This window comes from Dunckerocampus dactyliophorus, chromosome 16, assembly GCF_027744805.1.
Source record: "Dunckerocampus dactyliophorus isolate RoL2022-P2 chromosome 16, RoL_Ddac_1.1, whole genome shotgun sequence".
In the NCBI taxonomy this organism is placed as follows: Eukaryota; Metazoa; Chordata; class Actinopteri; order Syngnathiformes; family Syngnathidae; genus Dunckerocampus; species Dunckerocampus dactyliophorus.
In genome coordinates this window covers 19,183,406-19,199,127 of record NC_072834.1, presented here as the reverse complement: position 1 = coordinate 19,199,127, position 15,722 = coordinate 19,183,406, and the positions used below count along the sequence as shown (strand labels likewise).

Sequence of the window (15,722 nt, the reverse complement as noted above, 5' to 3'; positions counted from 1 at the left end):
GAACAAATACACTCAAAACACAAATCCTGATCGTTTCTGCAAGCGTAGTCCCCCACAGTTTGCCAAGGAAAGGTCGTAAGGTAGTACCTTAAAGAAACAGCTCCTGTATCAATTGTGATACTTGGAACAGTGATGGCAGGGACGGAAGTATAAAAAGGACAATTTCTGGATTCGGGTTCATCCGTTTGTACTACTTCTCATTTGAGTGCCTTCATAAAGAAGTCACGCTAACAGTCAGAAAAAGACTTAGTGGAGGTTGCATAGTCCGTTATCTTTGGAATAATCCACTGCACAGTACCGGCTGAACTACTGTTGACTGGTTGGTCGGTGATAACCAAGGAGCACCAGTCAGAATGAGGCATGCTAACAAACAGCAGAGGAGAACGGAGGTGGTTGATAAGGGCAGGGTTTATCCAAGAGAATAAGGCCAGTGAGAAAACAGAGCGCTGCAGCCAAGTGGAGACTGTGCAGCATAACAAAGCAGCGTCCAGAGCTGTGGTATTGCCATGATTGGAACCTTGGCCAACAAAGTACAAGCCAAAGTACCGTGTAGTGCAGTGGACAGGACAGGGGGCTAAATGAAGGTTTCTGACAAATCCAGGTCAAGAGAAGGCAGATGTTTTTGTACTGTAAGCAAACTTCCGGTGAAGCCAGTTGGACAAGGACTTAGGGCATGTACAAGAGCCTGCGTTATCTTTGGAATAATACCCTTATTCCACTGCATGGTACCGACTCGGCTATACCAGTAACTCTACCTCCGGGGAGGTCGATTTGTGAAAACCAAGGGGCATCGGTCGGAATGAGAATGGAGGAGAACAAAGGTGGCTGGTAATGGCAAAGAGTAGAGACTGAGGGCAGCGAGAAAAAGCAGCGCTGCAGTTATGGTATTTGATACTGTATGATGATGCACAAGATCAGGGGTGTCAAACTCGTGCCGTGGAAGGCCGAGACCCTGCAGGTTTTCTTTCCAGCAGGTCACTGACGCAGGTGATTTTAATAATCAACACCTTCAGTTCGAGGGAAGGAGCTCATCAATTAACTGGTTGGAGAGAAAACCTCCAATGTCTCGGCCCTGAGTTTGACATGTGCACTAGATAGTACTTTGAATCCACCATCCTTAGGATCTGGACAATCCAGATAAATAAAAGCCTTGATGTTTTTCTGCTGTAAAAATGTTTCTAGCAAGTGGGAACTCATTTCCTCCCTGTAAAAGAATCTTTTGATGTGGGGGGAAAATCCATGCTGGTGTGAGCCAGTGGGAGAGGTCAGGACCTCGCATCCTGTGAAAGAGCAGACACTTGAGGTGTCAGGTTTGTGAGGGCCATGTAAGAAGCATTCAGATTCATTGGCAAGGGTGGGGTGGGTGGCCCCCTCCTTCTTGGTGAGCCTGGCCAGTAGATACAGAGGAAGTGACCTGACACTGCAGCAGGTGTCTGGTTACCATACCGTCTGGATAGCTGCAGGGAGGCGCGATTAAAAAAACTTGGTATTCTGGCTCAGGACCTTTGACTTTTCAGTCAATCCCAATGTTGTTTTGGAACTTCAGCATAACAGAGGCCTTTCAATCAGTAGCTGTAAGCTGTCAAGCCCAAAACACATCTTTTGCAGTAAACAGGCATGGAGAAGTAGTTGTTGGTAGTCATCCGTCCAATTTCTGTCCTCAAAAGCCAATTGTCATCAATCAGGGCTGGCATCACTCTTGACTTTCTCACAAATTCCACGTAGTCTGCGAAATGGGTCGACAGACAGTCCACGCGCCCTCCCCGAGGGTTGCAGAGACTTTGGTCCTGACGTAAGCCTGACCCAGAGTGAGAACTTTTTATTGCATAACATGACAAATTCAAGATAAAACCAGTCCAGTGAGTGTTTAGGAAGTACCCACTGATCAAAGATCCGAGGAGCTGCAGCGGCTTTTCACTTTGGGCACCACAAGTATCTCGTCCCCGTCCCGGATGCTGTACGAGTGAAGAGCCCGGCAGCCGCACTTCAGCTCCTCAGGCCCGAACATAGAGCACATTTCCCGGTTGATGTAGAAGAGCCGGATGCTGTTGGCAGGCAGCTGCAGCAGCGCCCTCAGTTGCTTCTTCAGGTCGCCGACCGTCTGCTCCAGGCGGAGGCTCACTGCCTCCACCCTTTCGCCCCAGCGCACGTCCACCGTGGTGCAGCGGGGGCTCAGGTCCACGTCGGCCAGCGGGGCCAGCTGACCGTACTTGGATACCAGCTCGTGGTACCTGGGGAGAAAGTAGGTGGAAATTAGATCAGGGAAACATCCATCCATCTATCTTATTCAGCTTATCCGGAGTAGACTCAGTAAGAAATTCCAGACTTCCAGTCTTGGGCCACCTCTTCCAGTTCCACTAGCGTGACCTAAGGTCTGCCCCCAGGCCTCCTCCCGCTAGGGATGTCTGGAACACCTCACCAGGGAGCCGTCCCAGGAGGCATCCAGACTAGATGCCTCTCGGAGTGAAGGAGCAGCGGCTATACTCTGAGCTCCTCATGGATGACCATGCTCCTCACCCTCACTCGTGAACAAGACCCCGAGATACAAGACCTCATTCTCAACTCGAAGGAGGTTCATGTCATGTTTTACGTGTCACTATTACCAATGGTTAACTTCACATTACCTGTTAAACTAATACATATTTTAGGAACTTGGAACCGATGCGAACATTTGCTTCTAAATCAGAACAAGTCAACCTGGCTTCCTGGAATTCTAAGTAGAGATGATCCGATCGGCCACCGATCAGTATCGGCTGGTCTCTGTGAAAAAGCACATGATCGTCATATTTCCTCTTATTATGCCTACTGTATTGGGTAAAGGTGACTATAGAGGTGGTATTTCATGTCTAGACAATCTAATAATGAGGGCCACTATATTTATTATGTATTATAGGGGATGTGGCCCCAATATTAAAGTAATCCCTTGCCACTTCACTCTCACGGTTTTTGAAAAATATATTAACTCATTCAAAACGATAGTTTTTTTTAAAACCCGTACGTTCGATCCCAAAATTAATTTGTACGTCTTTTATTTTTTTCCGCGCGAAAGGCAAAAAGAGGTGATGATGTAACTGCAGACTAAAAGAAGTCACTTATCATGCCTTCTCCATAAAAATGGCCACAAGGTGGCAGAAGTGCATTTGATAAGATCTCGGCAGGGCTCTTATGCATGCATTTACACACCATAGCAAGGAAGATGTGGAAGAGCATGGAGTATACGTGCAGAAGGTTACGCATTGTAGGGAAACGTTAACACATGCACACGCGTGCACACACACAGTTTAGTTCCAAATGTGAAAATTGCAAATAGTTCATGGTGTTATATTTGCAAATGAATTGTTATTTTGATGTAAAACAACCTGTGTTGTTTGTGTTGGTATGGTTGTTTAGACATTTTAGCTGTCACAAAAGCAAAACATTTCTGTCAAAGTGAAAGTTATGCTTGAAATATATCTTTCAAAAAGGTGTTTTTCTTCCTTTTTTTGTCGGGAACTGAAACTTACCTATGTTCTACTGCTGATTACTAAAGAACAGAAACTTCCAACTTTTTTTTCCTGATGACAGACAGGAGTCTAATCTTTCTTTTGGTAGGTTCCATGTTTTCATAGCCATAGAACACAATATTCTGTGTGCTTTGAAAAATCTGTGAAAAAAGTCTGAAATGGGCGGTGTTGAAAGAGTTGAAATTTAGAAAAATGGCTGGGATTGAATCAGTTAATTACAAAATCATTGCTGTTTTGTGTCAAATATATGCATATTTAAGTAAATGTTACATATTATTGACGTAAATTGAGCATTTTCAAGCATAAACGTGGCTAAATGAAGTGAAATTCAAATACAGTAATCCCTTACTTATCACGGCTTCCTTATTTATAAACAGAATATTTTGGAAGAGCATAGAAAACCAGTTTACGACCATCTAAATGCGCTTTTTTAACATTATTAAAGCCCTTATGAAATAACACCCATATAGTCACCTCTACACTCGGACTACCAAATATAGTAGACATAATAAAAGACATTAAGAGTCATGGACTCAACCATGTCAGCATTGGGAAAGTTCCTTGTTGCTGCTGTGGTTTCTGGACACTTCTTCCTGTGGTGTCTATAGTCTCATCAACGCAATATAAAGTAACATTACTGACACCTAGTGACCAGTGTAGAACACTACATATCACAACTTGTCTTTCAATGCGTTTTCTGAATACCTTATGTTTTTCTATTACTTAATTTTGCCATTTTTATGCTTGAAAATGGTTCATTTTAGTCAAAAAACAGTAACATTTGCTTAACTCATTCATTACCCAAGATGTATTTATACGTTTCTTTTTAAAATCCGAATGCTCGCTCCGCAAGACGTATTTATACATTTATACAGGCAAAAAGATGGTGATGATGCAAGTTCACAGTAAAAGAGGTCCCTTTTCATGCAGTTTCAAGCCATAAAAACGGCCACAAGATGGCAGAAGGGCATTTGACAAGAGCTCGGCATGGATCTTTTGCATGTATTAACACACTCGACTGCAAGGAGGAAGTGAGAGAGCGTGGATATATTTGCACATGCGCACACGCGTGCACACATACATTTGAGTTCCAAATGTGAAAAAGCTGTTTTCCTCCCTTTCCTTGTTGGGAATTGATATTTTCCTGAAACTTAACTACTGTATGTTCTACTACTGATTACTAAAAAACAGAAAAAGGTAGAAACAAACTTTTTTTCTAATGAAAGACGAGAGTCTAATGTTTCTTTTAGTAGGTTTATATATCCATAGAGCACAATATTCTGTGGGCCTTAAAAAATCTGTCTAAAATGGCCGGTACTGAAGGGGTTGAATTTTGAAAAATGCCTGGGATTGAATGAGTTAAATATGCAAATTTTTTTACCAATAATACAGTAGGAAGTATCCAACCACAAAACAAGCGATGATTTATTAATATATTTTGAAAAACCGTGAGACAGTGAAGCCGCGAAATTTGAAGCGCAATATGGTGAGAGACGACTGTAAAACGCATTCAAAGACCCGATACGTAGTATTCTACACTGGTCACTCACAGTGTCAGTAATGTTACACTGATGAGACAATAGCCACCAGAGGAAGTACAAAACAAGGAACTCTCCCAATGCTAGCATGTGTTAATCTATATTATGCCTTATCTATCTTATTTTCTCTTATTATGTCTACTTTATTGGGTAATAGAAGTGTAAATGTGACAATATAGGTGTTATTTCATGTCTGGCGAGCTTGAATGTTAAAAGCGTATTTAGAAAGTGGTAAACAGGTTTACTATGCTATACAGTAAAAATACTCCATTTCTGAATAAGGAATCCTACTTCGCGGAAATTCACTTACCACGGTCGACTCTGGAACCATTTAATGGCAAAACATGAAAGTTTTACTGTACACAAAAACTGGATATCATGAGTTCCATATACATTCATACAACCTCTAAAAGAAAAGTTACACAGCTAAAGCTCCCAAATTCCAGAATTTTAGTGAAATTTTTAAACCCAGTTGCTAATTGTACAATATAGATTTACAATATGATTGAGTGGCCTTTGTTGTCTACTAAAGATGGAGTACAACCGTCACTTTTTCTCCTTTACATTGAAATTCCACTATTTTACTCAATACTCCAATATCAAACACGGCATGACTACAGGTGATTCAATTCCTAAAAAACTTTGCAGCCGCGGTGCCATCCAAAAACACATCATCGCCTCACTTAAGGATTTATACCTTGACGACAAAGTAGGTGCATGCATTATATAAAAAAAAAAGAATCAACCTGCTACCTGGTGTATCACTTTTCCCAATCAGAGAATTCCCAGCACAAAGGAGTCATTGAGGTGGGAGAGAGTGGTGGCATTGTCCCCCAAAGGTTAGTCCCCCACCAGCCGCCTCCCAGTTTGGGGACTACACATTCCCCCCCTAACATTCTGCACAAGTGGAATGCCGGCGTATACGATCATGTGACCAGTGTGAGTACACGTGATGGTTCATGCACACGATAATACACACCACACAACAACAGTAGCTATGGCAATGTTGGCTTGTATACAGGAAAAACAAACATTTATTTTTAAACATAATATTACATTACTATTATTATTATATTATTTGTTACATTGTTATTATTACTACTGTTATTATTATTATTAATAATAATTTGAATTATTTTGTTAAATAACTCCATAGAAGTTGTTGTCAGGTATATTGAATAAAAACATGATTATCACCATAATGGCCGATAACACCACCTATTGCATTTTCAATTAGCCTGAATTTTTTTTTTGTTGCTTTTATCACCCTCATTTTATATAATTTATTTTACTACACAGTCGTCCTTCATCACTCGAGTTTCGAATTTCACGGTTTCACTCTATGAAAGTTTTTCAAAAATACATTAGTTAATAAATTGTGCTGTTTCGTGAATATGGTTGAATACGGTCTATGATTAGAAAAAAATATATGCATATTTATGCAAATGTTATGCACTTTTTGCCTAAAGGAAGCATTTTCAAGCCAAAAAATGGCTAAATGAACTAAAATACAAATACAGTCAAACTTGTCTATAGCGGCCACTAGAGGGAGTCTGCAAAAGTGGCCGCTATAGACAGGTGGCCTCTATAGACAGGTTGGCGTCCAGTTTGAATGTTGACTAGTAGAGGGAAAAAAAAGAAAAAAAAGGGAAAATAATAATAATAATAATGTTGACCAGTAGAGGGCACTGCGGACTGCGGATTAAAGTTGTACAGCACTACTAGGCTTGTTATTATCATGGTTCATGGTTTTAATCCTGAACATGCATGAGTCAAACAGTAGCACATCACATAGTACAATTCACAATTTTGCATGTCCAAAAAGGAGTAGGAAGAAGCAAAGCTTATTTAATCCTACCCCTCATCAGTTTCACATCAGTTGCAATACATTTATTCACCTCTTGTTCTTCCAAGTGTACTTTGTAGGTCTACATGACAATGTAGTGCAATCATAGCCAAGGTTTTTACTTACTAAAAGGAAGCTAGAGGCTTAATAATAACTGATAGAATATATCCACGACCCACAGAACAAAGCTGTGCTAGTAATGTCTTACGCTTGGTTTTAATATTTTACTTTTTATACGGCAGAGTGTCATTACAGCTTTAGTTCATCAGGAAGTGACGGGAAGTGACGGTGGGCGTCCCGAGCAGGAGAGCTAGGCTCAGTGCTAGCTGTGAGTTTGGAGAGAGTTGGAAAGTGTGTTTATGTTGGCGTGGATGTAAAGTCCTGCAGTGTTCTCCGCTGTTAATAAAGCCATTAAATGCATCGGCGACGTGAGTCTCTCCTTCCCCACAACAAGCGGCATTACAGTATTGACCAGTGCACACCAGGAAATAAACGGTGTCACTTGTTACAGGCATTGGCTGGACAGCTATGTACTGGGGCTTGTTTAATCTTTGCTTTGTGGGCAAGCAGGAAGGAGAGACGATGCTGAGAGATGTGTGTGTGTTCTGAGCTGCTGTCTGGTGGCCGCGTTCAAGAAATAAAGTTGGCAGAAGCAACAGGAGAAGTTTCCTTCTTTGCTTCGGAGCTGAATAACACTGACAAGTTAACAGACTAGTAGCGAACGGAAAAGAAGACGGCTTTTTTTGTGTCGAATACAGAAGATGAGGACTTTGATGGATTTGTGGATGAGGATTGATGAAAAATAACGTGAGTACATTCTAAAATACTTCAATTAAGTACAACCGAACTCAGTTTTGCTCCCGCTGCCGCATGCATGCTAGCGTATGGTTTTTTTTTATTGTAGCGTCGCTGGGAGCACGTCCTGTTCCCAGCCTAATTTGCGGTAATGTTTTGGTGCAAATGCTCTTAAAGTTACATGTTTGACCAGGAAATAGCAAGCTCAAAAGAAGACGGCTTTTTTATGTGGAACAACTGACAGTTTGTGTGGATCTTGTGAATGATTGTGACTGAGCTAGGACTCAGTAATTAAAGTCTACACACGACGGCTGCATTGATTGAAAAACTAAACTTTTTCATGCATAAAACTTCTACTTGAGTTGGTAATTTGACCGCTATATGCAGTCAGGTATTGACCAAGGGAGACAAAATGGGTGGCCGCTGGCCGCGTTGGACAGGTGACTGCTATACACAGGGTCTATAACGTAAATTTGCTGTGGGGGATTTTTCAGTGGCTGCTATAGGCAGGTGGCCGTTCTATAAAGGTGGCCGCTAAGACAGGTTTGACTGTATATTCAAATGTTACATACAAAATACGCATACAAAGACGCTGATGAAATGTAGTATTCTACACTGGTCATGAGGTGTCAGTAATGTTACTGTAATGTTGGGTGAGATTGGAAAAACAGGCTTTTATTGCAGGTTTGAATTATTTCACAAAAGGCACAATAATCCCCAATAAAAACACAGACTACTTTTGCGTCTGTTAACACACACAAATTCTGACCGCTCGAGGTCACTTCCTGTCCACTTCTTTTTCAGGTCCCCTAGGGAACACATTTATAGCAACACACACGCGTATGAGTCTTAGTTATGTCTTATGACTATATATTGGGTAATAGGAGTGTGAAGGTGACTACAGGGGTGTTATTTCATGTCTAGAGGGCTCTATTGTTAAAAAACATATTTAGAAGGTGGTAAACAGGTTTTCTATGTTATGTTCTATGCCAAAATATTCCATTTAGAAACAAGGGATCCAACTTTGCAGAAAGTCACTTATCACGGTGGGGTCTGGAACCAACGGGGGATTACAGTATTATTCTCTTTTCTTTTCACTCAAATTGTTCAAGTGGACCTGGCCTTGAGTGAGTGCATGATTCCGTACCTCTCCGGACGTTCCTGTTCCGGACAATCCTGGTAGAACCTGATGAAGAACCTCTCGGCGTCTTCCCTCTCGCTGTCGGACACCGCACCTCCGTTCAGCACCAAGACATTTGGCAGCCTGCAAGGGGGAAAAAAAACAGCAGAACCTCAACAATTTGACCCGACGGCTACAAATGAGAGCGTGGAATCATTTGTTTTTAATGTAGAGTGGACCCGTGGAGGTAAAAAAAAAAAAAAAAAGGCTTCGGTAGGCTAACAACTTGGAAAAGCTTTTAAGAAAAACGTGGTCCAATCATGGGCCGAGGTGACTTATTTTGCCATCCGTTCAAGATTCAATTCAAGTCCGTTGTGAATATGATGCTTTTTTGTGGGTGTAACTTTAATTATTTACAATTTTTTGGTGTTTGCATGTGTTTTCAAGTTCTATTAACAAGTTCATTTATACAAAATGCGACTTAAAAACTAGTGCTGTGAAATTATTAAAATGTTTAACCAATTTAACCACAGGGTTGCTGATTAATTTAAATTAATCACGATTAAATATAATTTCTTTTTAATCTGTATTAACAGAGTTTGTTGCAATCCACTTGGCAATTGTGTCTATTTGTCGGAGGTAGACGTACTGAGGCCCTGATGTTTTGTAAGGGTGGTTAGCAAAGGGCTAGCAGAATCCCCGACTAATGTATGCTTCATGTCAATTTGGTACTTTAAGATGGAAGTGCTTTGGTGAAAAGAAAACTCCCTGTGGCGTGTGCATAACATGTTGGTCAACTGCTGCGCCATGTTTTTTTTTTGGGCTCAAATTTCCCATCGAGAGGGCCAACGTGCTGTTCAGCGCTTGTTTGGTTCTGCAGGATGAACCGCCCATTTGTGTATGCGCTATTTGGACAAACCAAAAATGTGTTGCGCGGGACGTTTCAGGGATTTTCTGTCATTCTGCACTGCAGATGGGTAAGCTGCCTAAAAATGTTTAATCAGATTAATAATGATAATCGATTAATCCGCATTAACGTGTTAATTTTGTTTACAGGTTGAACTCATTATATTTTCCTGAAGTCCCGTTCCAGAGTGTCCACTGTGTGTGTATTTGGCCTTACTGTGCTAGAAGGAGGCTACGTCGCTCTTGTGTGGTGTAAGGCTGCAACAGTGGGATCCCCTTTGCTTTGAGTTCTTGCAGCTTGGGGAGAAAATTCAGCCTCTCTATGTCCTCCCACTTACTCAGCCCTGTGCAACAAAAGCATTATTTAGACAACATCTAATGATGTGACTCACCAAGGTGCCCTCAGACCTGAGTTGTTGAGGTTGATGCTGCGCAGGTTGGGAAAGAGGCGTTGCAGTGTTTCCCGGGTGTCGCCCACACGCTCCACGCTGTTGTTGGCCAGCACCAGCGTGTTGAGGCTTGGGTACATCAGGCCAAACTTGTGCACCTCCGCCCAGTCGCGTAGGTGGTTGTCGGTTATCTGGAGTAGCCGCAGGGACGGGCAGGACGTGTGTGACAGGGACACAGCGTTGTAGTCGTTCAGGCACAGGAAGAGCTCCGCCAGCCTGGTGACAGTCATGGTCATGGTTTATTTGTGATGCGCCCTGAGGCCTGCCGTGATGCTCCTGCAGGGGTCACCAACAACGTGGTGCCCGCGGGCACCAGGTAGCCCCCCACGACCACATGAGGTGCCCGCAAGCCTGCTTTTCATTCAGGTTTTCAGTTAATAATGAAAGAACAGTAGAAAGAAATGCATTCTGAAAAACAAAATGTGAGTTGTGGACACCAGCATTTTGTTGATGTTCTGGTAAAACAAGCATATTCGCTTTGTTTGGGTTTAAAATAAGCTCTGAAAATAAATGTTACAAAAATGAGTAGCACATGGCCATTTTCATTTTGTAAAAGTAGCTCTCACAAGGAAAAACGTTGGTGACCCCTGCTCCTGGGGAAGGCACACTCAGAACCTCAAACGGTTTAGTTTGGGGCATAGTTACTCACACAATACGCCCTTTTTCACCAATGAGTACAGTTATTTGTAGCGCTGCAACAATTAATTAATTGATGATTATCCAATTAATCGACAACCATTTTGGTATTCGATTAATTGTTTGATTAAAAAACTTACATATCCTCATATTCCAGCCTCTTAAATGTCGATGTTTTTAAATTTCCTTAGTCATCCATGAAAGCAGACCTGTTATCTATGTGCTATTGGCAAAACAAGATATTCACACACATCAGCTGTGACTTTGGAAACCAGCAATCTACATTTTTGCCTCTTTTCTGATATGTTGCGCACCAAACCACTAACTAGGTCTGCTTCATATTGATTTGGTCCATCTAGCGCAGGGGTGTCCAAATTGCGTCCCGCGGCACATTGTAAAAATAGAATTAAAAATGTAATTCAAGAAAACTAAACTAAAAAAAACCCCATAAAAAATGGAAAAATCAAAGGTAATTTTACAAGAATAAAGTCAAAATATTAAGAGAAAGGCCAGCTCCAACTAGTGGTGCCCAAGATGAGACTTAAGACCAGGGGAGACCGGGCCTTTTCTGTAGTCAGCCCCCAGCTGTGGAACACTCTCCCCCCTCATGTAAAAACAGCCCCCACAATGAAATGCTTTAAGTCACGTCTTAAACACACTTTTATTCTCTGGCTTTTAACTCGGCGTGAATTGTGTGGTCCTTTATTCTTTTCTTTTTAGTTTTAATTGGTTTTATTTATCCTATTTATTTATTTATTGAACCTAATTATTGTATTTATTGCTTTTATTGTTTTACTACTTATTTTAAATATTGTAATGTTTTACATATTTTTGTTTTTATTCGATTTATTAGTTTTTACTGTTCTATTATTCTATTCTATTATTATCTATAATTCACTAGCTCTGAGCTGTGTGTACAATTTCATGAAATGAATGAATGTAATTTACTGAACAGAATGAATATATATCTATATACTGTAGATATGTCTATTTTCTGCCTTTTGATGTCGTACCAGAGCCAGGGGGGAGGGTGTCTGTGTCTAAGCAATGTTGGAACCTGGGTTCAGGGGTGTAGTTACACTCCCTTCACCTGCCCTGTTGTGTTGAAAACAATTGTACGTTCCAGACACTGGCCTGGTCATTCAACCAATTATCCAATTGAGTTACGGCAGTATTTCGCTGGTGTCTGTGTGAAAATGCACATGCAGATAAATCCCAGCGCTGTGGTTACGGTGACTCCACTTACTCCGGCGTGTTCCGCGTGAGCGTATGAACGGTGTCCCAGCTGACATGCGTGTTGATGAGGACGAGGCGCCGCACCCGGGTGAACACCTCGGCCATGCAGGGCTCCAGTCCCACGCCGCTCAGGGGGTTCATGCTCAGGTTGAGAAAGTCCAGGTGAGGGATGTTGGACACGATGGTGCAGATCTGGCAACCCATATAATAATTAAGTATGAGCAAGATATAGTACACATTTGGAGATTTTGTTTTCTGCCATGAAGCACCCAAATATTGAAATGCATCTTCAATGAAAACAACAGCGCTTATATGGCATTTTCAATGTAAATTAGCATCGAGCTAGCACATTTGTTAAAATGCATTTCATTTGTGGAATGTCGTAGAGACTCAGAGACGCAATTTGGGTCGCAGCTTGTCATTAACCAGTGATGGCAGCAGTGTATATCAGTCAAATCTCAGCAAAATAAGCTTTCCAATGATGTATTACACGGCTTGGTACACAAATGGGGGTGGTGTTAAACCCCGGTTTCATCATGATAATAGTCAGAATGTTAAAGGGTGAAATGGGATTAAAATAGGTGTAAAGGTCCGATCCTGATCAGATCCCGATTAAAGTTAAAGTTGATAACCTTTCACTCCATATACTGTACATATATCACATTTCTCTGACTGGACAAGATTTGACAATCCATTTCTACAGAGGGATTGCAAGCGGCTGTGATGAGAATCAGCACCTCCAAGTCCAAGTCCATGGTTCTCGCACGGAAAAGGGTGACGTGCCATTTCTGGGTCAGGGATGAGCTCCTGCCCCAAGTGGAGGAGTTTAAGTACCTTGGGGTCTTGTTCACGATTGAGGGAAGGATGGAACACGAAATTGGGCGGATTGGTGTGGCATCTGCATTGATGCGGACTCTGCATCGTTCCGTTGTGGTGAAGAGGGTGCTAAGCCGAAAGGCAAAGCTCTAAATTTACCGGTTGATCTACATTCCTGCCCTCAATATGGTCATGAGCTTTGGGTAGTGACTGTAAGAACAAGATAGTGGGTACAAGTAGTCAAAATGAGTTTTTGCCATAGGATGGCTGGGCTCTCCCTTAAAGATAAGCACTGTCATCTGGGAGAAACTTGAGGTAGAACCGCTCCTCCTCCGAAATGAGAAGAGCCAGATGAGGTGGCTCTGGTCAGGAGGCCTCCCGGACACCTCCCTGGGGAGGTGTTCAGGGCATGTCCGATCGGCAGGAGGCCTCGGGGATGACCCAGGACACGTTGGAGAGACTATGTCTCTCAACTGGCCTGGAAACGCATCGGTATTGGTCGGGAGGAGCTGGACGTACTAGCCGCGGAGAAGGAAGCCTGGGCTTCCACGCTTTGGCTGCTGCCCCTGCGATCCGACCTTAGATAAGCGGAAGAAGATGGATGAATGGATGGATAATTAATTAATGGATAATTAATTAGGAAGCTTACTTGGAAAGAAAACAACAAAGTTTAAATCCCAAGACGAGGCATAATCTCCTTGATGGAGGTAACAATGGCAGTCTATTCCGGAGGCCACTGACCTCTGCCCAGTCATGGAGCTCATTGTAGGACAGGTCCAGTTCGACCACGTGAGCGCAGAAAGCTGCGATGTCCGACCTGTTGCCTGCTTTTTTAATGCCGCAGTCATTCAGGACCAGTACGCTGGGCAAAAACAGACGATCTGCGGCATAGAAAAAAAAAACGTTAGGGATGTCGCCTTCCGGACAAGATTCGCACCCGGGAAACCGGGGCTCACCTTTGATAGGCGAACCAGGGGGGGAGGGTAGAACCACGACGCCCAGGCCTTGGCCGTAAGGGAAGTTCTCAGTGTTGTACTTGTCACTGAGGACCTGCACAAAGGTGCGAGGTTCCTCTTCATCGGAGGACTGATCCATTGTCTCAGCCCTCTGCAGGCACAAAGAAAGGTAGGATTAGTTTAACGCATTTGACCAAAACCTTTGGGAAAACACAAACAAAAAAAACACCTTAATGCATTACGTCAAGAGACTTGAGTGCCCCTCATGAGAGCTCAGTTTCTTTAGCTTTTTACTCCAAAAGAAGGAGGAGCCTCAAACAAGGTTATTAAGAGAACAAGAACCCCTAAGAAGAGTATACATAGGATGTTAGCGGATGGACTGGTGTTTCTTTGTGGGAGCTTACTACTCCTGAACCGCCGCACACAAAAGGGTGAAAATTTGTCAAAACAGGTACCCCAACTGCCTCGCCTTTGCTGTTACATTTGGACAAAAACTCCACAAGTCTGTGCTGTTATGAGTCTGTTTGACTTGGAATTTCTCACAAAGCTCGATGCACAAACGGCCACTGTAACTTCACAGTGTTCAGCTGAATTGCTGCAAAATTTGGTACACACCTTCAGGGAACAGGCAAGCACATTTGTGTAAATTTTGAACAAGATTGTTCAAAGATGGTTGAAAAACGTGGCTGCGATCAAGCAAAACGGGACACTTGTAACTGTCAGTATATATGAATCTAAATATGAATATAACCCCATAATATTATTACACAGTTGCCCATGCATTAGATGATTATATTTTTACTAACAAATTGATGGATAACTTGCTTCGAAATGAGAAGTGAAGTGAGAATGTCATGGTGACAAGCAGACATTCAAGTATTTGTTTTTGAAAAATGCGTGGAATATCTTGCTGCATGATTAGATCATACTGACATTTAGAAGAACCGCATGCAGTACAATTTTTCTGTCAAAATGACAGATCAAATACATTTAGAAGGGCAAAGGTGAAGTGCATTATTGACATGCATTATTCCAAGGGTTTCGCGGGCCGCATAAAATGATGTGGCGGGCCACATCTGGCCCCCGGGCCTTGTGTTTGACACCTGTGACCTACAGCAACATTCCCGCTAGCCTCCTGGAAACACTCGCATCAAGCATGCCCAAATCCATTTTTCAACTCATTAACAAGAATGGTGCAGATACTCATTACTGAATCCATTTTTGAACATTTTATTTCTATGTTAGTGGGGTTTCTGGATTTTTTTTTAGATATGGTCTTAAACCTTTGATCAGCTGATGAACAGCCTATTTCACTTTAATGCTTGTTTGCAATAAATTGCTTACTCCATTTTTTTTGTCTCACTCCCATTTCTTTTTTTTGCATTTTGAAGCTCTACTTAGAACCTCCTGAAGAATGTAAATTATTGCAATTTTTTAACTGGTCTTAAAATTTTGATCAGGAGTGTAGTATTACATGTATGCTGGCACCCCACGGGGGTGTACGACAGCTAGGAACGTTACAATGCAAACGGTGGTGACACTTTCACTCTGGAACAGATTATTTCGATTTCCATTGTCTCCTAGGGCTAAGCCCATCTTGAAAAGTAAACAAAGGTCGACCAGTGTCCTAGGACAGATCCGCAAAGGTTTTCTCCGCCGTGTTTGTCACGTGAGCTCATATTCCTTGGGGAGAGGTTGCACGTGGAGTCGTCACATGTGCTAAAAATAACCCGGCGGTGGTATCACATCAGTGACAAGTCGCCGAAACGTGAGGCAAAGGCAGACGAGGCGCCGATGCCGGCAGCTGCGCGTCAACCGGCGAGCCACCTGTCCATTTTCAGACTACCCCTCCAAAATGAGCATTTTACAAACTCTGAGTGCATTAATAAGAGAGTTGTCTGGCAAGGTACTATAGTACATA

General features: G+C 42.4%; 1 protein-coding gene across 1 annotated transcript in view; it reads right to left on the bottom strand.

The window, feature by feature from the left end:
- tecta (tectorin alpha) overlaps positions 1-15,722 on the bottom strand; it is a 77,406-nt gene that overhangs the window by 57,445 nt on the left and 4,239 nt on the right. The window contains exons 3-9 of the mRNA XM_054755789.1: positions 13,802-13,952; positions 13,587-13,726; positions 12,040-12,221; positions 10,117-10,373; positions 9,926-10,052; positions 8,830-8,946; positions 1,888-2,231 (exon numbers count right to left, since the gene is read on the bottom strand). Coding sequence (XP_054611764.1) covers positions 1,888-2,231; positions 8,830-8,946; positions 9,926-10,052; positions 10,117-10,373; positions 12,040-12,221; positions 13,587-13,726; positions 13,802-13,952 — 1,318 coding nt within the window. The remainder of the gene's footprint in view (positions 1-1,887; positions 2,232-8,829; positions 8,947-9,925; positions 10,053-10,116; positions 10,374-12,039; positions 12,222-13,586; positions 13,727-13,801; positions 13,953-15,722) is intronic.